Below are 24,152 nucleotides of genomic sequence, written 5' to 3' on the forward strand. Positions count from 1 at the left end.
CTTCTTCATCCACAGCTCCCTCATTCACCCACAGCTCTCTCCTTCATCCACAGCTCCCTCCTTCACACACAGCTCTCTCCTTCACCCACAGCTCTCTCCTTCATCCACAGCTCTCTTCTTCATCCACAGCTCTCTCCTTCACCCACAGCTCCCTCATTCACCCACAGCTCTCTCCTTCATCCACAGCTCCCTCCTTCACCCACAGCTCTCTCCTTCACCCACAGCTCTCTCCTTGATCCACAGCTCTCTCCTTCATCCACAGCTCCCTCCTTCACACACAGCTCTCTCCTTCACCCACAGCTCTCTCCTTCACCCACAGCTCTCTCCTCCTTCACCCACAGCTCTCTCCTTCACCCACAGCTCCCTCCTTTACCCACAGCTCTCTCCTTCACCCACAGCTCTCTCCTTCACCCACAGCTCTCTCCTTCACCCACAGCTCTCTGCTTCATCCACAGCTTTCTCCTCCTTCACCCACAGCTCTCTCCTTCACCCACAGCTCGCTCCTTCACCCACAGCTCTCTCCTTCACCCACAGCTCTCTCCTTCACCCACAGCTCTCTCCTTCACCCACAGCTCTCTCCTTCACCCACAGCTCTCTCCTCATTCACCCACAGCTCTCTCCTCATTCACCCACAGCTCTCTCCTTCATCCACAGCTCTCTCTTCTTTCACCCACAGCTCTCTCCTTCACCCACAGCTCTCTCCTTCACCCACAGCTCTCTTCTTCACCCACAGCTCTCTTCTTCACCCACAGCTCTCTCCTCATTCACCCACAGCTCTCTCCTCATTCATTCACACTTCTCTCCTTCACCCACAGCTCTCTCCTCATTCATCCACACTTCTCTCCTTCACCCACAGCTCTCTCCTTCACTCACAGCTCTCTCCTCATTCACCCACAGCTCTCTCCTTCATCCACAGCTCTCTCCTTCACCCACAGCTCTCTCCTCATTCACCCACAGCTCTCTCCTTCATCCACAGCTCTCTCCTTCACCCACAGCTCTCTCCTCATTCACCCACAGCTCTCTCCTCATTCACCCACAGCTCTCTCCTCCTTCATCCACAGCTCCCTCCTTCACCCACAGCTCTCTCCTTCACCCACAGCTCTCTCCTCATTCAACCACAGCTCCCTCCTTCACCCACAGCTCTCTCCTTCATCCACAGCTCTCTCCTTCACCCACAGCTCTCTCCTCATTCACCCACAGCTCTCTCCTCATTCACCCACAGCTCTCTCCTTCATCCACAGCTCTCTCTTCTTTCACCCACAGCTCTCTCCTTCACCCACAGCTCTCTCCTTCACCCACAGCTCTCTCCTTGATCCACAGCTCTCTCCTTCACCCACAGCTCTCTCCTCCTTCACCCACAGCTCTCTCCTTCACCCACAGCTCTCTCCTCCTTCACCCACAGCTCTCTCCTTCACCCACAGCTCTCTCCTTCATCCACAGCTCTCTCCTCCTTCACCCACAGCTCTCTCCTTCACCCACAGCTCTCTCCTTCATCCACAGCTCTCTCATTTACCCACAGCTCTCTCCTCCTTCACCCACAGCTCTCTCCTTCACCCACAGCTCTCTCCTTCATCCACAGCTCTCTCCTTCACCCACAGCTCTCTCCTCCTTCACCCACAGCTCTCTCCTTCATCCACAACTCTCTCCTTCATCCACAGCTCTCTCCTCCTTCACCCACAGCTCTCCTCTTCACCCACAGCTCTCTCCTCATTCACCCACAGCTCTCTCCTTCACCCACAGCTCTCTCCTCCTTCACCCACAGCTCTCTCCTTCACCCACAGCTCTCTCCTTCATCCACAGCTCTCTCCTTTACGCACAGCTCTCTCCTCCTTCACCCACAGCTCTCTCCTTCACCCACAGCTCTCTCCTTCATCCACAGCTCTCTCCTTCACCCACAGCTCTCTCCTCCTTCACCCACAGCTCTCTCCTTCATCCACAACTCTCTCCTTCATCCACAGCTCTCTCCTCCTTCACCCACAGCTCTCCCCTTCACCCACAGCTCTCTCCTCATTCACCCACAGCTCTCTCCTTCACCCACAGCTCTCTCCTCCTTCATCCACAGCTCTCTCCTCATTCACCCACAGCTCTCTCCTTCATCCACAGCTCTCGCCTCCTTCACCCACAGCTCTCCCCTTCACCCACAGCTCTCTCCTCATTCACCCACAGCTCTCTCCTTCACCCACTGCTCTCTCCTCCTTCATCCACAGCTCTCTCCTCATTCACCCACAGCTCTCTCCTTCATCCACAACTCTCTCCTTCACCCACAGCTCTCTCCTCCTTCATCCACAGCTCTCTCCTCATTCACCCACAGCTCCCTCCTTCATCCACAGCTCTCTCCTTCACACACAGCACTCTCCTTCACCCACAGCTCTCTTCTTCATCCACAGCTCCCTCCTTCACCCACAGCTCTCTTCTTCATCCACAGCTCCCTCATTCACCCACAGCTCTCTCCTTCATCCACAGCTCCCTCCTTCACACACAGCTCTCTCCTTCACCCACAGCTCTCTCCTTCATCCACAGCTCTCTTCTTCATCCACAGCTCTCTCCTTCACCCACAGCTCCCTCATTCACCCACAGCTCTCTCCTTCATCCACAGCTCCCTCCTTCACCCACAGCTCTCTCCTTCACCCACAGCTCTCTCCTTGATCCACAGCTCTCTCCTTCATCCACAGCTCCCTCCTTCACACACAGCTCTCTCCTTCACCCACAGCTCTCTCCTTCATCCACAGCTCTCTTCTTCATCCACAGCTCTCTCCTTCACCCACAGCTCCCTCATTCACCCACAGCTCTCTCCTTCATCCACAGCTCCCTCCTTCACCCACAGCTCTCTCCTTCATCCACAGCTCCCTCCTTCACCCACAGCTCTCTCCTTCACCCACAGCTCTCTCCTCCTTCACCCACAGCTCTCTCCTTCACCCACAGCTCCCTCCTTTACCCACAGCTCTCTTCTTCACCCACAGCTCTCTCCTCATTCACCCACAGCTCTCTCCTCATTCATTCACACTTCTCTCCTTCACCCACAGCTCTCTCCTCATTCATCCACACTTCTCTCCTTCACCCACAGCTCTCTCCTTCACTCACAGCTCTCTCCTCATTCACCCACAGCTCTCTCCTTCATCCACAGCTCTCTCCTTCACCCACAGCTCTCTCCTTCATCCACAGCTCCCTCCTTCATCCACAGCTCCCTCCTTCACACACAGCTCTCTCCTTCACCCACAGCTCTCTCCTTCATCCACAGCTCTCTTCTTCATCCACAGCTCTCTCCTTCACCCACAGCTCCCTCATTCACCCACAGCTCTCTCCTTCATCCACAGCTCCCTCCTTCACCCACAGCTCTCTCCTTCATCCACAGCTCCCTCCTTCACCCACAGCTCTCTCCTTCACCCACAGCTCTCTCCTCCTTCACCCACAGCTCTCTCCTTCACCCACAGCTCCCTCCTTTACCCACAGCTCTCTTCTTCACCCACAGCTCTCTCCTCATTCACCCACAGCTCTCTCCTCATTCATTCACACTTCTCTCCTTCACCCACAGCTCTCTCCTCATTCATCCACACTTCTCTCCTTCACCCACAGCTCTCTCCTTCACTCACAGCTCTCTCCTCATTCACCCACAGCTCTCTCCTTCATCCACAGCTCTCTCCTTCACCCACAGCTCTCTCCTCATTCACCCACAGCTCTCTCCTTCATCCACAGCTCTCTCCTTCACCCACAGCTCTCTCCTCATTCACCCACAGCTCTCTCCTCATTCACCCACAGCTCTCTCCTCCTTCATCCACAGCTCCCTCCTTCACCCACAGCTCTCTCCTTCACCCACAGCTCTCTCCTCATTCAACCACAGCTCCCTCCTTCACCCACAGCTCTCTCTTTCATCCACAGCTCTCTCCTTCACCCACAGCTCTCTCCTCATTCACCCACAGCTCTCTCCTCATTCACCCACAGCTCTCTCCTTCATCCACAGCTCTCTCTTCTTTCACCCACAGCTCTCTCCTTCACCCACAGCTCTCTCCTTCACCCACAGCTCTCTCCTTGATCCACAGCTCTCTCCTTCACCCACAGCTCTCTCCTCCTTCACCCACAGCTCTCTCCTTCACCCACAGCTCTCTCCTCCTTCACCCACAGCTCTCTCCTTCACCCACAGCTCTCTCCTTCATCCACAGCTCTCTCCTTTACCCACAGCTCTCTCCTCCTTCACCCACAGCTTTCTCCTTCACCCACAGCTCTCTCCTTCATCCACAGCTCTCTCCTTCACCCACAGCTCTCTCCTCCTTCACCCACAGCTCTCTCCTTCATCCACAACTCTCTCCTTCATCCACAGCTCTCTCCTCCTTCACCCACAGCTCTCCCCTTCACCCACAGCTCTCTCCTCATTCACCCACAGCTCTCTCCTTCACCCACAGCTCTCTCCTCCTTCATCCACAGCTCTCTCCTCATTCACCCACAGCTCTCTCCTTCATCCACAGCTCTCTCCTTCACCCACAGCTCTCTCCTCCTTCATCCACAGCTCTCTCCTCATTCACCCACAGCTCTTTCCTTCATCCACAACTCTCTACTTCATCCACAGCTCTCTCCTTCACCCACAGCTCTCTCTTCATTCAACCACAGCTCTCTCCTTCACCCACAGCTCTCTCCTTCACCCACAGCTCCCTCCTTCACCTAAAGCTCTCTCCTTCACCTACAGCTCTCTCCTTCACTCACAGATCTCTCCTTCACCCACAGCTCTCTCCTTCACCCACAGCTCTCTCCTCCTTCACCCACAGCTCTCTCCTTCACCCACAGCTCTCTCCTCCTTCACCCACAGCTCTCTCCTTCACCCACAGCTCTCTCCTTCATCCACAGCTCTCTCATTTACCCACAGCTCTCTCCTCCTTCACCCACAGCTCTCTCCTTCACCCACAGCTCTCTCCTTCATCCACAGCTCTCTCCTTCACCCACAGCTCTCTCCTCCTTCACCCACAGCTCTCTCCTTCATCCACAACTCTCTCCTTCATCCACAGCTCTCTCCTCCTTCACCCACAGCTCTCCCCTTCACCCACAGCTCTCTCCTCATTCACCCACAGCTCTCTCCTTCACCCACAGCTCTCTCCTCCTTCACCCACAGCTCTCTCCTTCACCCACAGCTCTCTCCTTCATCCACAGCTCTCTCCTTTACCCACAGCTCTCTCCTCCTTCACCCACAGCTCTCTCCTTCACCCACAGCTCTCTCCTTCATCCACAGCTCTCTCCTTCACCCACAGCTCTCTCCTCCTTCACCCACAGCTCTCTCCTTCATCCACAACTCTCTCCTTCATCCACAGCTCTCTCCTCCTTCACCCACAGCTCTCTCCTTCACCCACAGCTCTCTCCTCCTTCATCCACAGCTCTCTCCTCATTCACCCACAGCTCTCTCCTTCATCCACAGCTCTCGCCTCCTTCACCCACAGCTCTCCCCTTCACCCACAGCTCTCTCCTCATTCACCCACAGCTCTCTCCTTCACCCACAGCTCTCTCCTCCTTCATCCACAGCTCTCTCCTCATTCACCCACAGCTCTCTCCTTCATCCACAACTCTCTCCTTCACCCACAGCTCTCTCCTCCTTCATCCACAGCTCTCTCCTCATTCACCCACAGCTCCCTCCTTCATCCACAGCTCTCTCCTTCACACACATCACTCTCCTTCACCCACAGCTCTCTTCTTCATCCACAGCTCCCTCCTTCACCCACAGCTCTCTTCTTCATCCACAGCTCCCTCATTCACCCACAGCTCTCTCCTTCATCCACAGCTCCCTCCTTCACACACAGCTCTCTCCTACACCCACAGCTCTCTCCTTCATCCACAGCTCTCTTCTTCATCCACAGCTCTCTCCTTCACCCACAGCTCCCTCATTCACCCACAGCTCTCTCCTTCATCCACAGCTCCCTCCTTCACCCACAGCTCTCTCCTTCACCCACAGCTCTCTCCTTGATCCACAGCTCTCTCCTTCATCCACAGCTCCCTCCTTCACACACAGCTCTCTCCTTCACCCACAGCTCTCTCCTTCATCCACAGCTCTCTTCTTCATCCACAGCTCTCTCCTTCACCCACAGCTCCCTCATTCACCCACAGCTCTCTCCTTCATCCACAGCTCCCTCCTTCACCCACAGCTCTCTCCTTCATCCACAGCTCCCTCCTTCACCCACAGCTCTCTCCTTCACCCACAGCTCTCTCCTCCTTCACCCACAGCTCTCTCCTTCACCCACAGCTCCCTCCTTTACCCACAGCTCTCTTCTTCACCCACAGCTCTCTCCTCATTCACCCACAGCTCTCTCCTCATTCATTCACACTTCTCTCCTTCACCCACAGCTCTCTCCTCATTCATCCACACTTCTCTCCTTCACCCACAGCTCTCTCCTTCACTCACAGCTCTCTCCTCATTCACCCACAGCTCTCTCCTCATTCACCCACAGCTCTCTCCTCATTCACCCACAGCTCTCTCCTTCATCCACAGCTCTCTCCTTCACCCACAGCTCTCTCCTCCTTCACCCACAGCTCTCTCCTTCATCCACAGCTCTCTCCTTCACCCACAGCTCTCTCCTCATTCACCCACAGCTCTCTCCTCATTCACACACAGCTCTCTCCTTCATCCACAGCTCTCTCTTCTTTCACCCACAGCTCTCTCCTTCATCCACAGCTCTCTCCTTCACCCACAGCTCTCTCCTCCTTCATCCACAGCTCTCTCCTCATTCACCCACAGCTCTTTCCTTCATCCACAACTCTCTACTTCATCCACAGCTCTCTCCTTCACCCACAGCTCTCTCTTCATTCAACCACAGCTCTCTCCTTCACCCACAGCTCTCTCCTTCACCCACAGCTCCCTCCTTCACCTAAAGCTCTCTCCTTCACCTACAGCTCTCTCCTTCACTCACAGATCTCTCCTTCACCCACAGCTCTCTCCTTCACCCACAGCTCTCTCCTCCTTCACCCACAGCTCTCTCCTTCACCCACAGCTCTCTCCTCCTTCACCCACAGCTCTCTCCTTCACCCACAGCTCTCTCCTTCATCCACAGCTCTCTCATTTACCCACAGCTCTCTCCTCCTTCACCCACAGCTCTCTCCTTCACCCACAGCTCTCTCCTTCATCCACAGCTCTCTCCTTCACCCACAGCTCTCTCCTCCTTCACCCACAGCTCTCTCCTTCATCCACAACTCTCTCCTTCATCCACAGCTCTCTCCTCCTTCACCCACAGCTCTCCCCTTCACCCACAGCTCTCTCCTCATTCACCCACAGCTCTCTCCTTCACCCACAGCTCTCTCCTCCTTCACCCACAGCTCTCTCCTTCACCCACAGCTCTCTCCTTCATCCACAGCTCTCTCCTTTACCCACAGCTCTCTCCTCCTTCACCCACAGCTCTCTCCTTCACCCACAGCTCTCTCCTTCATCCACAGCTCTCTCCTTCACCCACAGCTCTCTCCTCCTTCACCCACAGCTCTCTCCTTCATCCACAACTCTCTCCTTCATCCACAGCTCTCTCCTCCTTCACCCACAGCTCTCTCCTTCACCCACAGCTCTCTCCTCCTTCATCCACAGCTCTCTCCTCATTCACCCACAGCTCTCTCCTTCATCCACAACTCTCTCCTTCACCCACAGCTCTCTCCTCCTTCATCCACAGCTCTCTCCTCATTCACCCACAGCTCCCTCCTTCGTCCACAGCTCTCTCCTTCACACACATCACTCTCCTTCACCCACAGCTCTCTTCTTCATCCACAGCTCCCTCCTTCACCCACAGCTCTCTTCTTCATCCACAGCTCCCTCATTCACCCACAGCTCTCTCCTTCATCCACAGCTCCCTCCTTCACACACAGCTCTCTCCTACACCCACAGCTCTCTCCTTCATCCACAGCTCTCTTCTTCATCCACAGCTCTCTCCTTCACCCACAGCTCCCTCATTCACCCACAGCTCTCTCCTTCATCCACAGCTCCCTCCTTCACCCACAGCTCTCTCCTTCACCCACAGCTCTCTCCTTGATCCACAGCTCTCTCCTTCATCCACAGCTCCCTCCTTCACACACAGCTCTCTCCTTCACCCACAGCTCTCTCCTTCATCCACAGCTCTCTTCTTCATCCACAGCTCTCTCCTTCACCCACAGCTCCCTCATTCACCCACAGCTCTCTCCTTCATCCACAGCTCCCTCCTTCACCCACAGCTCTCTCCTTCATCCACAGCTCCCTCCTTCACCCACAGCTCTCTCCTTCACCCACAGCTCTCTCCTCCTTCACCCACAGCTCTCTCCTTCACCCACAGCTCCCTCCTTTACCCACAGCTCTCTTCTTCACCCACAGCTCTCTCCTCATTCACCCACAGCTCTCTCCTCATTCATTCACACTTCTCTCCTTCACCCACAGCTCTCTCCTCATTCATCCACACTTCTCTCCTTCACCCACAGCTCTCTCCTTCACTCACAGCTCTCTCCTCATTCACCCACAGCTCTCTCCTCATTCACCCACAGCTCTCTCCTCATTCACCCACAGCTCTCTCCTTCATCCACAGCTCTCTCCTTCACCCACAGCTCTCTCCTCATTCACCCACAGCTCTCTCCTTCATCCACAGCTCTCTCCTTCACCCACAGCTCTCTCCTCATTCACCCACAGCTCTCTCCTCATTCACCCACAGCTCTCTCCTCCTTCATCCACAGCTCCCTCCTTCACCCACAGCTCTCTCCTTCACCCACAGCTCTCTCCTCATTCAACCACAGCTCCCTCCTTCACCCACAGCTCTCTCCTTCATCCACAGCTCTCTCCTTCACCCACAGCTCTCTCCTCATTCACCCACAGCTCTCTCCTCATTCACCCACAGCTCTCTCCTTCATCCACAGCTCTCTCTTCTTTCACCCACAGCTCTCTCCTTCACCCACAGCTCTCTCCTTCACCCACAGCTCTCTTCTTCACCCACAGCTCCCTCCTTCATCTACAGCTCTCTCCTTCATCACGCACAGCTCTCTCCTTCATCCACAGCTCTCTCCTTCACCCACAGCTCTCTCCTCATTCAACCACAGCTCTCTCCTTCACCCACAGCTCTCTCCTTCACCCACAGCTCCCTCCTTCACCTAAAGCTCTCTCCTTCACCCACAGCTCTCTCCTTCACTCACTGATCTCTCCTTCACCCACAGCTCTCTCCTTCACCCACAGCTCTCTCCTCCTTCACCCACAGCTCTCTCCTTCACCCACAGCTCTCTCCTCCTTCACCCACAGCTCTCTCCTTCACCCACAGCTCTCTCCTTCATCCACAGCTCTCTCCTTTACCCACAGCTCTCTCCTCCTTCACCCACAGCTTTCTCCTTCACCCACAGCTCTCTCCTTCATCCACAGCTCTCTCCTTCACCCACAGCTCTCTCCTCCTTCACCCACAGCTCTCTCCTTCATCCACAACTCTCTCCTTCATCCACAGCTCTCTCCTCCTTCACCCACAGCTCTCCCCTTCATCCACAGCTCTCTCCTCATTCACCCACAGCTCTCTCCTTCACCCACAGCTCTCTCCTCCTTCATCCACAGCTCTCTCCTCATTCACCCACAGCTCTCTCCTTCATCCACAGCTCTCTCCTTCACCCACAGCTCTCTCCTCCTTCATCCACAGCTCTCTCCTCATTCACCCACAGCTCTTTCCTTCATCCACAACTCTCTACTTCATCCACAGCTCTCTCCTTCACCCACAGCTCTCTCCTCATTCAACCACAGCTCTCTCCTTCACCCACAGCTCTCTCCTTCACCCACAGCTCCCTCCTTCACCTAAAGCTCTCTCCTTCACCCACAGCTCTCTCCTTCACTCACAGATCTCTCCTTCACCCACAGCTCTCTCCTTCACCCACAGCTCTCTCCTCCTTCACCCACAGCTCTCTCCTTCACCCACAGCTCTCTCCTCCTTCACCCACAGCTCTCTCCTTCACCCACAGCTCTCTCCTTCATCCACAGCTCTCTCCTTTACCCACAGCTCTCTCCTCCTTCACCCACAGCTCTCTCCTTCACCCACAGCTCTCTCCTTCATCCACAGCTCTCTCCTTCACCCACAGCTCTCTCCTCCTTCACCCACAGCTCTCTCCTTCATCCACAACTCTCTCCTTCATCCACAGCTCTCTCCTCCTTCACCCACAGCTCTCCCCTTCACCCACAGCTCTCTCCTCATTCACCCACAGCTCTCTCCTTCACCCACAGCTTTCTCCTCCTTCACCCACAGCTCTCTCCTTCACCCACAGCTCTCTCCTTCATCCACAGCTCTCTCCTTTACCCACAGCTCTCTCCTCCTTCACCCACAGCTCTCTCCTTCACCCACAGCTTTCTCCTTCATCCACAGCTCTCTCCTTCACCCACAGCTCTCTCCTCCTTCACCCTCAGCTCTCTCCTTCATCCACAACTCTCTCCTTCATCCACAGCTCTCTCCTCCTTCACCCACAGCTCTCCCCTTCACTCACAGCTCTCTCCTCATTCACCCACAGCTCTCTCCTTCACCCACAGCTCTCTCCTCCTTCATCCACAGCTCTCTCCTCATTCACCCACAGCTCTCTCCTTCATCCACAGCTCTCTCCTCCTTCACCCACAGCTCTCCCCTTCACCCACAGCTCTCTCCTCATTCACCCACAGCTCTCTCCTTCACCCACAGCTCTCTCCTCCTTCATCCACAGCTCTCTCCTCATTCACCCACAGCTCTCTCCTTCATCCACAACTCTCTCCTTCACCCACAGCTCTCTCCTCCTTCATCCACAGCTCTCTCCTCATTCACCCACAGCTCCCTCCTTCATCCACAGCTCTCTCCTTCACACACAGCACTCTCCTTCACCCACAGCTCTCTTCTTCATCCACAGCTCCCTCCTTCACCCACAGCTCTCTTCTTCATCCACAGCTCCCTCATTCACCCACAGCTCTCTCCTTCATCCACAGCTCCCTCCTTCACACACAGCTCTCTCCTTCACCCACAGCTCTCTCCTTCATCCACAGCTCTCTTCTTCATCCACAGCTCTCTCCTTCACCCACAGCTCCCTCATTCACCCACAGCTCTCTCCTTCATCCACAGCTCCCTCCTTCACCCACAGCTCTCTCCTTCACCCACAGCTCTCTCCTTGATCCACAGCTCTCTCCTTCATCCACAGCTCCCGCCTTCACACACAGCTCTCTCCTTCACCCACAGCTCTCTCCTTCATCCACAGCTCTCTTCTTCATCCACAGCTCTCTCCTTCACCCACAGCTCCCTCATTCACCCACAGCTCTCTCCTTCATCCACAGCTCCCTCCTTCACCCACAGCTCTCTCCTTCATCCACAGCTCCCTCCTTCACCCACAGCTCTCTCCTTCACCCACAGCTCTCTCCTCCTTCACCCACAGCTCTCTCCTTCACCCACAGCTCCCTCCTTTACCCACAGCTCTCTCCTTCACCCACAGCTCTCTCCTTCACCCACAGCTCTCTCCTTCACCCACAGCTCTCTGCTTCATCCACAGCTTTCTCCTCTTTCACCCACAGCTCTCTCCTTCACCCACAGCTCGCTCCTTCACCCACAGCTCTCTCCTTCACCCACAGCTCTCTCCTTCACCCACAGCTCTCTCCTTCACCCACAGCTCTCTCCTTCACCCACAGCTCTCTCCTTCACCCACAGCTCCCTCCTTCATCCACAGTTCTCTCCTCATTCACCCACAGCTCTCTCCTTCACCCACAGCTCTCTCCTCCTTCACCCACAGCTCTCTCCTTCACCCACAGCTCTCTCCTTCATCCACAGCTCTCTCCTTCACCCACAGCTCTCTCCTCCTTCATCCACAGCTCTCTCCTTCACCCACAGCTCTCTCCTCATTCACCCACAGCTCTCTCCTCATTCATCCACACTTCTCTCCTTCACCCACAGCTCTCTCCTCATTCATCCACACTTCTCTCCTTCACCCACAGCTCTCTCCTTCACTCACAGCTCTCTCCTCATTCACCCACAGCTCTCTCCTCATTCACCCACAGCTCTCTCCTCATTCACCCACCGCTCTCTCCTTCATCCACAGCTCTCTCCTTCACCCACAGCTCTCTCCTCATTCACCCACAGCCCTCTCCTTCATCCACAGCTCTCTCCTTCACCCACAGCTCTCTCCTCATTCACCCACAGCTCTCTCCTCATTCACCCACAGCTCTCTCCTCCTTCATCCACAGCTCCCTCCTTCACCCACAGCTCTCTCCTTCACCCACAGCTCTCTCCTCATTCAACCACAGCTCCCTCCTTCACCCAGAGCTCTCTCCTTCATCCACAGCTCTCTCCTTCACGCACAGCTCTCTCCTCATTCACCCACAGCTCTCTCCTCATTCACCCACAGCTCTCTCCTTCATCCACAGCTCTCTCTTCTTTCACCCACAGCTCTCCCCTTCACCCACAGCTCTCTCCTTCACCCACAGCTCTCTTCTTCACCCACAGCTCCCTCCTTCATCTACAGCTCTCTCCTTCATCACGCACAGCTCCCTCCTTCATCCACAGCTCTCTCCTTCACCCACAGCTCTCTCCTCATTCAACCACAGCTCTCTCCTTCACCCACAGCTCTCTCCTTCACCCACAGCTCCCTCCTTCACCTAAAGCTCTCTCCTTCACCCACAGCTCTCTCCTTCACTCACAGATCTCTCCTTCACCCACAGCTCTCTCCTTCACCCACAGCTCTCTCCTCCTTCACCCACAGCTGTCTCCTTCACCCACAGCTCTCTCCTCCTTCACCCACAGCTCTCTCCTTCACCCACAGCTCTCTCCTTCATCCACAGCTCTCTCCTTTACCCACAGCTCTCTCCTCTTTCACCCACAGCTCTCTCCTTCACCCACAGCTCTCTCCTTCATCCACAGCTCTCTCCTTCACCCACAGCTCTCTCCTTCTTCACCCACAGCTCTCTCCTTCATCCACAACTCTCTCCTTCATCCACAGCTCTCTCCTCCTTCACCCACAGCTCTCCCCTTCACCCACAGCTCTCTCCTCATTCACCCACAGCTCTCTCCTTCACCCACAGCTCTCTCCTCCTTCATCCACAGCTCTCTCCTCATTCACCCACAGCTCTCTCCTTCATCCACAGCTCTCTCCTTCACCCACAGCTCTCTCCTCCTTCATTCACAGCTCTCTCCTCATTCACCCACAGCTCTTTCCTTCATCCACAACTCTCTCCTTCACCCACAGCTCTCTCCTCCTTCATCCACAGCTCTCTCCTCATTCACCCACAGCTCCCTCCTTCATCCACAGCTCTCTCCTTCACACACAGCTCTCTCCTTCACCCACAGCTCTCTTCTTCATCCACAGCTCCCTCCTTCACCCACAGCTCTCTTCTTCATCCACAGCTCCCTCATTCACCCACAGCTCTCTCCTTCATCCACAGCTCCCTCCTTCACACACAGCTCTCTCCTTCACCCACAGCTCTCTCCTTCATCCACAGCTCTCTTCTTCATCCACAGCTCTCTCCTTCACCCACAGCTCCCTCATTCACCCACAGCTCTCTCCTTCATCCACAGCTCCCTCCTTCACCCACAGCTCTCTCCTTCACCCACAGCTCTCTCCTTCATCCACAGCTCTCTCCTTCATCCACAGCTCCCTCCTTCACACACAGCTCTCTCCTTCACCCACAGCTCTCTCCTTCATCCACAGCTCTCTTCTTCATCCACAGCTCTCTCCTTCACCCACAGCTCCCTCATTCACCCACAGCTCTCTCCTTCATCCACAGCTCCCTCCTTCACCCACAGCTCTCTCCTTCATCCACAGCTCCCTCCTTCACCCACGGCTCTCTCCTTCACCCACAGCTCTCTCCTTCACCCACAGCTCTCTCCTCATTCACCCACAGCTCTCTCCTCATTCACCCACAGCTCTCTCCTTCATCCACAGCTCTCTCCTTCATCCACAGTTCCCTCCTCATTCACCCACAGCTCCCTCCTTCACCCACAGCTCTCTCCTTCATCCACAGCTCTCTCCTTCACCCGCAGCTCTCTCCTCATTCACCCACAGCTCTCTCCTTCACCCACAGCTGCCTCCTTCACCCACAGCTCTCTCCTTCACCCACAGCTCTCTACCCCCTCTCTCTCTCTACCCCTCTGTGTTGCCTCTGTTATCTGTGTAATATTTTATTATATATTATATATACCTATTTTTGTACATATTATTACATATTTATTACAAGTTATTATGTGTATTTATTAAATGTATTATATATATTACATGTTTTTTCATGAAATATTTTTCATTCTGTTTTTTTACATATTTTTAAAATATATTTTATTATTAAATATTTTTATTATGTATTTTATTGTATATTTTATTACTAAATATTTTATTATATATTTTTATTATATATTTTATTATTATATTTTTTATTATGTATTTTTTATTATATTCTTGGTTCTTTTTTTTACGATATATTGTAAAAAAATTTTTTATTACATACTTTTATTACATATATCATTTTAAACTACGACAAGTGATGCATTCCCCCCCCCCCCCCCCATGTCACAGGTTGACCGACAACGATTTACCGGATTCTGTCATCGACTGCATTTCGCGAGTTCTGGTGCGGAAAGATTGCAAGATCATCAACCTGTCGTGAGGAGCCCCTCTCAATCCCAAAGTCTACACATAAAGAGTCTACCCATAGACTTCAGTGTTAAAGTGTCTACCCATAGACTTCAATGTTAAAGTGTCTACCCATAGACTCCAGTGTTAAAGTGTCTACCCATAGACTTCAATGTTAAAGTGTCTACCCATAGACTCCAGTGTTAAAGTGTCTACCCATAGACTTCAATGTTAAAGTGTCTACCCATAGACTTCAATGTTAAAGTGTCTACCCATAGACTTCAATGTTAAAGTGTCTACCCATAGACTTCAATGTTAAAGTGTCTACCCATAGACTTCAATGTTAAAGTGTTTACCCATAGACTTCAATGTTAAAGTGTCTACCCATAGACTTCAATGTTAAAGTGTCTACCCATAGACTCCAGTGTTAAAGTGTCTACCCATAGACTTCAATGTTAAAGTGTCTACCCATAGACTTCAATGTTAGAGTGTCTACCCATAGACTTCAATGTTAAAGTGTCTACCCATAGACTTCAATGTTAAAGAGTCTACCCATAGACTTCAGTGTTAAAGTGTCTACCCATAGACTCCAGTGTTAAAGTGTCTACCCATAGACTTCAATGTTAAAGTGTCTACCCGTAGACTTCAAAGTTCAAGTGTCTACCCATAGACTTCAATGTTAAAGTGTCTACGCATAGACTCCAGTGTTAAAGTGTCTACCCATAGACTTCAATGTTAAAGTGTCTACTCATAGACTCCAATGTTAAAGTGTCTACCCATATACTTCAATGTTAAAGTGTCTACCCATAGACTTCAATGTTAAAGTGTCTACCCATAGACTTCAATGTTAAAGTGTCTACCCATAGACTTCAATGTTAAAGTGTCTACCCATAGACTTCAATGTTAAAGTGTCTACCCATAGACTTCAATGTTAAAGTGTCTACCCATAGACTTCAATGTTAAAGTCTCTACCCATAGACTTCAATGTTAAAGTGTCTACCCATAGACTTCAATGTTAAAGTGTCTACCCATAGACTTCAATGTTAAAGTGTCTACCCATAGACTTCAATGTTAAAGTGTCTACCCGTAGACTTCAATGTTAAAGTGTCTACCCCTAGACTTCAATGTTAAAGTGTCTACCCATAGACTTCAATGTTAAAGTGTCTACCCATAGACTTCAATGTTAAAGTGTCTACCCATAGACTTCAATGTTAAAGTGTCTACCCATAGACTTCAATGTTAAAGTGTCTACCCATAGACTCCAGTGTTAAAGTGTCTACCCATAGACTTCAATGTTAAAGTGTCTACCCATAGACTCCAATGTTAAAGTGTCTACCCATAGACTTCAATGTTAAAGTGTCTACCCATAGACTTCAATGTTAAAGTGTCTACCCATAGACTTCAATGTTAAAGTGTCTACCCATAGACTTCAATGTTAAAGTGTCTACCCATAGACTCCAGTGTTAAAGTGTCTACCCATAGACTTCAATGTTAAAGTGCCTACCCATAGACTTCAATGTTAAAGTGTCTACCCATAGACTCCAATGTTAAAGTGTCTATCCATAGACTTCAATGTTAAAGTGTCTACCCATAGACTTCAATGTTAAAGTGTCTACCCATAGACTTCAATGTTAAAGTGTCTACCCATAGACTTCAATGTTAAAGTGTCTACCCAGAGACTTCAATGTTAAAGTGTCTACCCATAGACTTCAATGTTAAAGTGTCTACCCATAGACTCCAGTGTTAAAGTGTCTACCCATAGACTTCAATGTTAAAGTGTCTACCCATAGACTTCAATGTTAAAGTGTCTACCCATAGACTCCAATGTTAAAGTGTCTACCCATAGACTTCAATGTTAAAGTGTCTACCCATAGACTCCAATGTTAAAGTGTCTACCCATAGACTTCAATGTTAAAGTGTCTACCCATAGACTTCAATGTTAAAGTGTCTACCCATAGACTTCAATGTTAAAGTGTCTACCCATAGTCTACACATAATGTGTCTACCCATAGACTTCAATGTTAAAGTGTCTACCCATAGACTCCAGTGTTAAAGTGTCTACCCATAGACTTCAATGTTAAAGTGTCTACCCATAGACTTCAATGTTAAAGTGTCTACCCATAGACTCCAGTGTTAAAGTGTCTACCCATAGACTTCAATGTTAAAGTGTCTACACATAGACTTCAATGTTAAAGTGTCTACCCACAGACTTCAATGTTAAAGTGTCTACCCGTAGATTTCAATGTTAAAGTGTCTACCCATAGACTTCAATGTTAAAGTGTCTACCCATAGACTTCAGTGTTAAAGTGTCTACCAATAGACTTCAATGTTAAAGTGTCTACCAATAGACTTCAATGTTAAAGTGTCTACCCATAGACTCCAGTGTTAAAGTGTCTACCCATAGACTTCAATGTTAAAGTGTCTACCCATAGTCTACACATAAAGAGTCTACCCATAGTCTACACATAATGTGTCTACCCATAGACTTCAATGTTAAAGTGTCTACCCATAGACTTCAATGTTAAAGTGTCTACCCATAGACTTCAATGTTAAAGTGTCTACCCATAGACTCCAATGTTAAAGTGTCTACCTATAGACTTCAATGTTAAAGTGTCTACCCATAGACTTCAATGATAAAGTGTCTACCCATAGACTTCAGTGTTAAAGTGTCTACCCATAGACTTCAGTGTTAAAGTGTCTACCCATAGACTTCAATGTTAAAGTGTCTACCCATAGACTCCAGTGTTAAAGTGTCTACCCATAGACTTCAATGTTAAAGTGTTTACCCATAGACTCCAATGTTAAAGTGTCTACCCATAGACTTCAATGTTAAAGTGTCTACCCATAGACTTCAATGTTAAAGTGTCTACCCATAGACTTCAGTGTTAAAGTGTCTACCAATAGACTTCAATGTTAAAGTGTCTACCAATAGACTTCAATGTTAAAGTGTCTACCCATAGACTCCAGTGTTAAAGTGTCTACCCATAGACTTCAATGTTAAAGTGTCTACCCATAGTCTACACATAAAGAGTCTACCCATAGTCTACACATAATGTGTCTACCCATAGACTTCAATGTTAAAGTGTCTACCCATAGACTTCAATGTTAAAGTGTCTACCCATAGACTTCAATGTTAAAGTGTCTACCCATAGACTCCAATGTTAAAGTGTCTACCCATAGACTCCAATGTTAAAGTGTCTACCCATAGACTTCAATGATAAAGTGTCTACCCATAGACTTCAGTGTTAAAGTGTCTACCCATAGACTTCAGTGTTAAAGTGTCTACCCATAGACTCCAATGTTAAAGTGTCTACCCATAGACTCTAATGTTAAAGTGTCTACCCATAGACTCCAATGTTAAAGTGTCTACCCATAGACTTCAATGTTAAAGTGTCTACCCATAGACTTCAATGTTAAAGTGTCTACCCATAGACTTCAATGTTAAAGTGTCTACCCATAGACTTCAATGTTAAAGTGTCTACCCATAGACTCCAGTGTTAAAGTGTCTACCCATAGACTTCAATGTTAAAGTGTCTACCCATAGACTTCAATGTTAAAGTGTCTACCCATAGAATCCAGTGTTAAAGTGTCTACCCATAGACTTCAGTGTTAAAGTGGCTACCCATAGACTTCAATGTTAAAGTGTCTACCCGTAGACTTCAATGTTAAAGTGTCTACCCATAGACTTCAATGTTAAAGTGTCTACCCATAGACTTCAATGTTAAAGTGTCTACGCATAGATTTCAGTGTTAAAGTGGCTACCCGTAGACTTCAATGTTAAAGTGGCTACCCGTAGACTTCAATGTTAAAGTGTCTACCCATAGACTTCAATGTTAAAGTGTCTACGCATAGACTTCAATGTTAAAGTGTCTACCCATAGACTTCAATGTTAAAGTGTCTACGCATAGACTTCAGTGTTAAAGTGGCTACCCGTAGACTTCAATGTTAAAGTGGCTACCCGTAGACTTCAATGTTAAAGTGTCTACCCATAGACTTCAATGTTAAAGTGTCTACCCATAGACTTCAATGTTAAAGTGTCTACCCATAGACTTCAATGTTAAAGTGTCTACCCATAGACTTCAATGTTAAAGTGTCTACCCATAGACTCCAGTGTTAAAGTGTCTACCCATAGACTTCAATGTTAAAGTGTTTACCCATAGACTTCAATGTTAAAGTGTCTACCCATAGTCTACACATAATGTGTCTACCCATAGACTTCAGTGTTAAAGTGTCTACCCATAGACTTCAGTGTTAAAGTGTCTACCCATAGACTTCAATGTTAAAGTGTCTACCCATAGTCTACACATAATGTGTCTACCCATAGACTTCAATGTTAAAGTGTCTACCCATAGACTTCAATGTTAAAGTGTCTACCCATAGACTTCAATGTTAAAATGTCTACCCATAGACTTCAATGTTAAAATGTCTACCCATAGACTTCAATGTTAAAGTGTCTACCCATAGACTTCAATGTTAAAGTGTCTACCCATAGACTTCAATGTTAAAGTGTCTACCCACAGACTTCAATGTTAAAGTGTCTACCCATATACTTCAATGTTAAAGTGTCTACCCATAGACTTCAATGTTAAAGTGTCTACCCGTAGACTTCAATGTTAAAGTGTCTACCCGTAGACTTCAATGTTAAAGTGTCTACCCATAGACTTCAGTGTTAAAGTGTCTACCCATAGACTTCAATGTTAAAGTGTCTACCCATAGACTTCAATGTTAAAGTGTCTACCCATAGAATCCAGTGTTAAAGTGTCTACCCATAGACTTCAGTGTTAAAGTGGCTACCCATAGACTTCAATGTTAAAGTGTCTACCCGTAGACTTCAATGTTAAAGTGTCTACCCATAGATTTCAATGTTAAAGTGTCTACCCATAGACTTCAATGTTAAAGTGTCTACGCATAGACTTCAGTGTTAAAGTGGCTACCCGTAGACTTCAATGTTAAAGTGTCTACCCATAGACTTCAATGTTAAAGTGTCTACCCAGAGACTTCAATGTTAAAGTGTCTACCCATAGACTTCAATGTTAAAGTGTCTACCCATAGACTTCAATGTTAAAGTGTCTACCCATAGACTTCAATGTTAAAGTGTCTACCCATAGACTTCAGTGTTAAAGTGTCTACACATAGACTTCAGTGTTAAAGTGTCTACCCATAGTCTTCAATGTTAAAGTGTCTACCCATAGACTTCAATGTTAAAGTGTCTACCCACAGACTTCAATGTTAAAGTGTCTACCCATAGACTTCAATGTTAAAGTGTCTACCCATAGACTTCAATGTTAAAGTGTCTACCCATAGACTTCAATGTTAAAGTGTCTACCCATAGACTTCAATGTTAAAGTGTCTACCCATAGACTTCAATGTTAAAGTGTCTACCCATAGACTTCAATGTTAAAGTGTCTACCCATAGACTTCAATGTTAAAGTGTCTACCCATAGACTTCAATGTTAAAGTGTCTACCCATAGACTTCAATGTTAAAGTGTCTACCCATAGACTTCAATGTTAAAGTGTCTACCCATAGACTTCAATGTTAAAGTGTCTACCCATAGACTCCAGTGTTAAAGTGTCTACCCATAGACTTCAATGTTAAAGTGTCTACCCATAGACTTCAATGTTAAAGTGTCTACCCATAGAATTCAATGTTAAAGTGTCTACCCATAGACTTCAATGTTAAAGTGTCTACCCATAGACTTCAATGTTAAAGTGTCTACCCATAGAATTCAATGTTAAAGTGTCTACCCATAGACTTCAATGTTAAAGTGTCTACCCATAGACTTCAATGTTAAAGTGTCTACCCATAGACTTCAATGTTAAAGTGTCTACCCATAGACTTCAATGTTAAAGTGTCTACCCATAGACTTCAATGTTAAAGTGTCTACCCATAGACTTCAATGTTAAAGTGTCTACCCATAGACTTCAATGTTAAAGTGTCTACCCATAGACTTCAATGTTAAAGTGTCTACCCATAGACTTCAATGTTAAAGTGTCTACCCATAGACTTCAATGTTAAAGTGTCTACGCATAGACTTCAATGTTAAAGTGTCTACCCATAGACTTCAGTGTTAAAGTGTCTACCTGTAGACTTCAATGTTAAAGTGTCTACCCATAGACTTCAATGTTAAAGTGTCTACCCATAGACTTCAATGTTAAAGTGTCTACCCATAGACTTCAATGTTAAAGTGTCTACCCACAGACTTCAATGTTAAAGTGTCTACCCATAGACTTCAATGTTAAAGTGTCTACCCATAGACTTCAATGTTAAAGTGTCTACCCATAGACTTCAATGTTAAAGTGTCTACCCATAGACTTCAATGTTAAAGTGTCAACCCATAGACTTCAATGTTAAAGTGTCTACCCATAGACTTCGATGTTAAAGTGTCTACCCATAGACTTCAATGTTAAAGTGTCTACCCATAGACTTCAATGTTAAAGTGTCTACCCATAGACTTCAATGTTAAAGTGTCTACCTGTAGACTTCAATGTTAAAGTGTCTACCCATAGACTTCAATGTTAAAGTGTCTACCCATAGACTTCAATGTTAAAGTGTCTACCCATAGACTTCAATGTTAAAGTGTCTACCCATAGACTTCAATGTTAAAGTGTCTACCCATAGACTCCAATGTTAAAGTGTCTACCCATAGACTTCAATGTTAAAGTGTCTACCCATAGACTTCAATGTTAAAGTGTCTACCCATAGACTTCAATGTTAAAGTGTCTACCCATAGACTTCAATGTTAAAGTGTCTACCCATAGACTTCAATGTAAAAGTGTCTACCCATAGACTTCAGTGTTAAAGTGTCTACCTGTAGACTTCAATGTTAAAGTGTCTACCCATAGACTTCAATGTTAAAGTGTCTACCCATAGACTTCAATGTTAAAGTGTCAACCCATAGACTTCAATGTTAAAGTGTCTACCCATAGACTTCAATGTTAAAGTGTCTACCCATAGACTTCAATGTTAAAGTGTCTACCCATAGACTTCAATGTTAAAGTGTCTACCCATAGACTTCAATGTTAAAGTGTCTACCCATAGACTCCAATGTTAAAGTGTCTACCCATAGACTTCAATGTTAAAGTGTCTACCCATAGACTTCAATGTTAAAGTGTCTACCCATAGACTTCAATGTTAAAGTGTCTACCCATAGACTTCAATGTTAAAGTGTCTACCCATAGACTTCAATGTTAAAGTGTCTACCCATAGACTTCAATGTTAAAGTGTCTACCCGTAGACTTCAATGTTAAAGTGTCTACCCGTAGACTTCAATGTTAAAGTGTCTACCCATAGACTTCAATGTTAAAGTGTCTACCCATAGACTTCAATGTTAAAGTGTCTACCCATAGACTTCAATGTTAAAGTGTCTACCCATAGACTTCAATGTTAATGTGTCTACCCATAGACTTCAATGTTAAAGTGTCTACCCATAGACTTCAATGTTAAAGTGTCTACCCATAGACTTCAATGTTAATGTGTCTACCCATAGACTTCAATGTTAATGTGTCTACCCATAGACTTCAATGTTAAAGTGTCTACCCATAGACTTCAATGTTAAAGTGTCTACCCATAGACTTCAATGTTAAAGTGTCTACCCATAGACTCCAATGTTAATGTGTCTACCCATAGACTTCAATGTTAAAGTGTCTACCCATAGACTTCAATGTTAAAGTGTCTACCCATAGACTTCAATGTTAAAGTGTCTACCCATAGACTTCAATGTTAAAGTGTCTACCCATAGACTTCAATGTTAAAGTGTCTACCCATAGACTTCAATGTTAAAGTGTCTACCCATAGACTTCAATGTTAAAGTGTCTACCCATAGACTTCAATGTTAAAGTGTCTACCCATAGACTTCAATGTTAAAGTGTCTACCCATAGACTTCAATGTTAAAGTGTCTACCCATAGACTTCAATGTTAAAGTGTCTACCCATAGACTTCAATGTTAAAGTGTCTACCCATAGACTTCAATGTTAAAGTGTCTACCCATAGACTTCAATGTAAAAGTGTCTACCCATAGACTTCAGTGTTAAAGTGTCTACCTGTAGACTTCAATGTTAAAGTGTCTACCCATAGACTTCAATGTTAAAGTGTCTACCCATAGACTTCAATGTTAAAGTGTCAACCCATAGACTTCAATGTTAAAGTGTCTACCCATAGACTTCAATGTTAAAGTGTCTACCCATAGACTTCAATGTTAAAGTGTCTACCCATAGACTTCAATGTTAAAGTGTCTACCCATAGACTTCAATGTTAAAGTGTCTACCCATAGACTCCAATGTTAAAGTGTCTACCCATAGACTTCAATGTTAAAGTGTCTACCCATAGACTTCAATGTTAAAGTGTCTACCCATAGACTTCAATGTTAAAGTGTCTACCCATAGACTTCAATGTTAAAGTGTCTACCCATAGACTTCAATGTTAAAGTGTCTACCCATAGACTTCAATGTTAAAGTGTCTACCCGTAGACTTCAATGTTAAAGTGTCTACCCGTAGACTTCAATGTTAAAGTGTCTACCCATAGACTTCAATGTTAAAGTGTCTACCCATAGACTTCAATGTTAAAGTGTCTACCCATAGACTTCAATGTTAAAGTGTCTACCCATAGACTTCAATGTTAATGTGTCTACCCATAGACTTCAATGTTAAAGTGTCTACCCATAGACTTCAATGTTAAAGTGTCTACCCATAGACTTCAATGTTAATGTGTCTACCCATAGACTTCAATGTTAATGTGTCTACCCATAGACTTCAATGTTAAAGTGTCTACCCATAGACTTCAATGTTAAAGTGTCTACCCATAGACTTCAATGTTAAAGTGTCTACCCATAGACTCCAATGTTAATGTGTCTACCCATAGACTTCAATGTTAAAGTGTCTACCCATAGACTTCAATGTTAAAGTGTCTACCCATAGACTTCAATGTTAAAGTGTCTACCCATAGACTTCAATGTTAAAGTGTCTACCCATAGACTTCAATGTTAAAGTGTCTACCCATAGACTTCAATGTTAAAGTGTCTACCCATAGACTTCAATGTTAAAGTGTCTACCCATAGACTTCAATGTTAAAGTGTCTACCCATAGACTTCAATGTTAAAGTGTCTACCCATAGACTTCAATGTTAAAGTGTCTACCCATAGACTTCAATGTTAAAGTGTCTACCCATAGACTTCAATGTTAAAGTGTCTACCCATAGACTTCAATGTCAAAGTGTCTCTACCCGTAGACTTCAATGTTAAAGTGTCTACCCATAGACTTCAATGTTAAAGTGTCTACCCATAGAATTCAATGTTAATGTGTCTACCCATAGACTTCAATGTTAAAGTGTCTACCCATAGACTTCAATGTTAAAGTGTCTACCCATAGACTTCAATGTTAAAGTGTCTACCCATAGACTCCAATGTTAATGTGTCTACCCATAGACTTCAATGTTAAAGTGTCTACCCATAGACTTCAATGTTAAAGTTTCTACCCATAGACTTCAATGTTAATGTGTCTGTGTCTGCGTCGTTTCAGACTAAGGGCCAATGCCTTCACTGACGATGCAGCCGCGCGATTGGCTGCAGCTCTGAGCATCAACACAAGTGTCACGTGGGTCTGGTGAGTGGGTGGGTGAGTGGGTGGGTGGGTGGGTGAGTGAGTGAGTGGGT

At 47.4% G+C, this 24,152-nt stretch overlaps 1 protein-coding gene across 1 annotated transcript in view; it reads left to right on the forward strand.

Annotated features, from left to right (window-relative positions):
• LOC142923207 (uncharacterized) overlaps positions 1 to 24,152 on the forward strand; it is a gene marked incomplete at its 5' end in the record, with an annotated part of 40,492 nt that overhangs the window by 14,831 nt on the left and 1,509 nt on the right. The window contains 2 exons of the mRNA XM_076064124.1: positions 14,446 to 14,532; positions 24,019 to 24,102. Coding sequence (XP_075920239.1) covers positions 14,446 to 14,532; positions 24,019 to 24,102 — 171 coding nt within the window. The remainder of the gene's footprint in view (positions 1 to 14,445; positions 14,533 to 24,018; positions 24,103 to 24,152) is intronic.

The sequence above is a fragment of the Petromyzon marinus genome, unplaced genomic scaffold, assembly GCF_048934315.1.
Source record: "Petromyzon marinus isolate PM22_M1 ecotype Great Lakes invasive population unplaced genomic scaffold, UKy_Petmar_22M1.pri1.0 PM_Scaffold_331, whole genome shotgun sequence".
Lineage (NCBI taxonomy): Eukaryota > Metazoa > Chordata > Hyperoartia > Petromyzontiformes > Petromyzontidae > Petromyzon > Petromyzon marinus.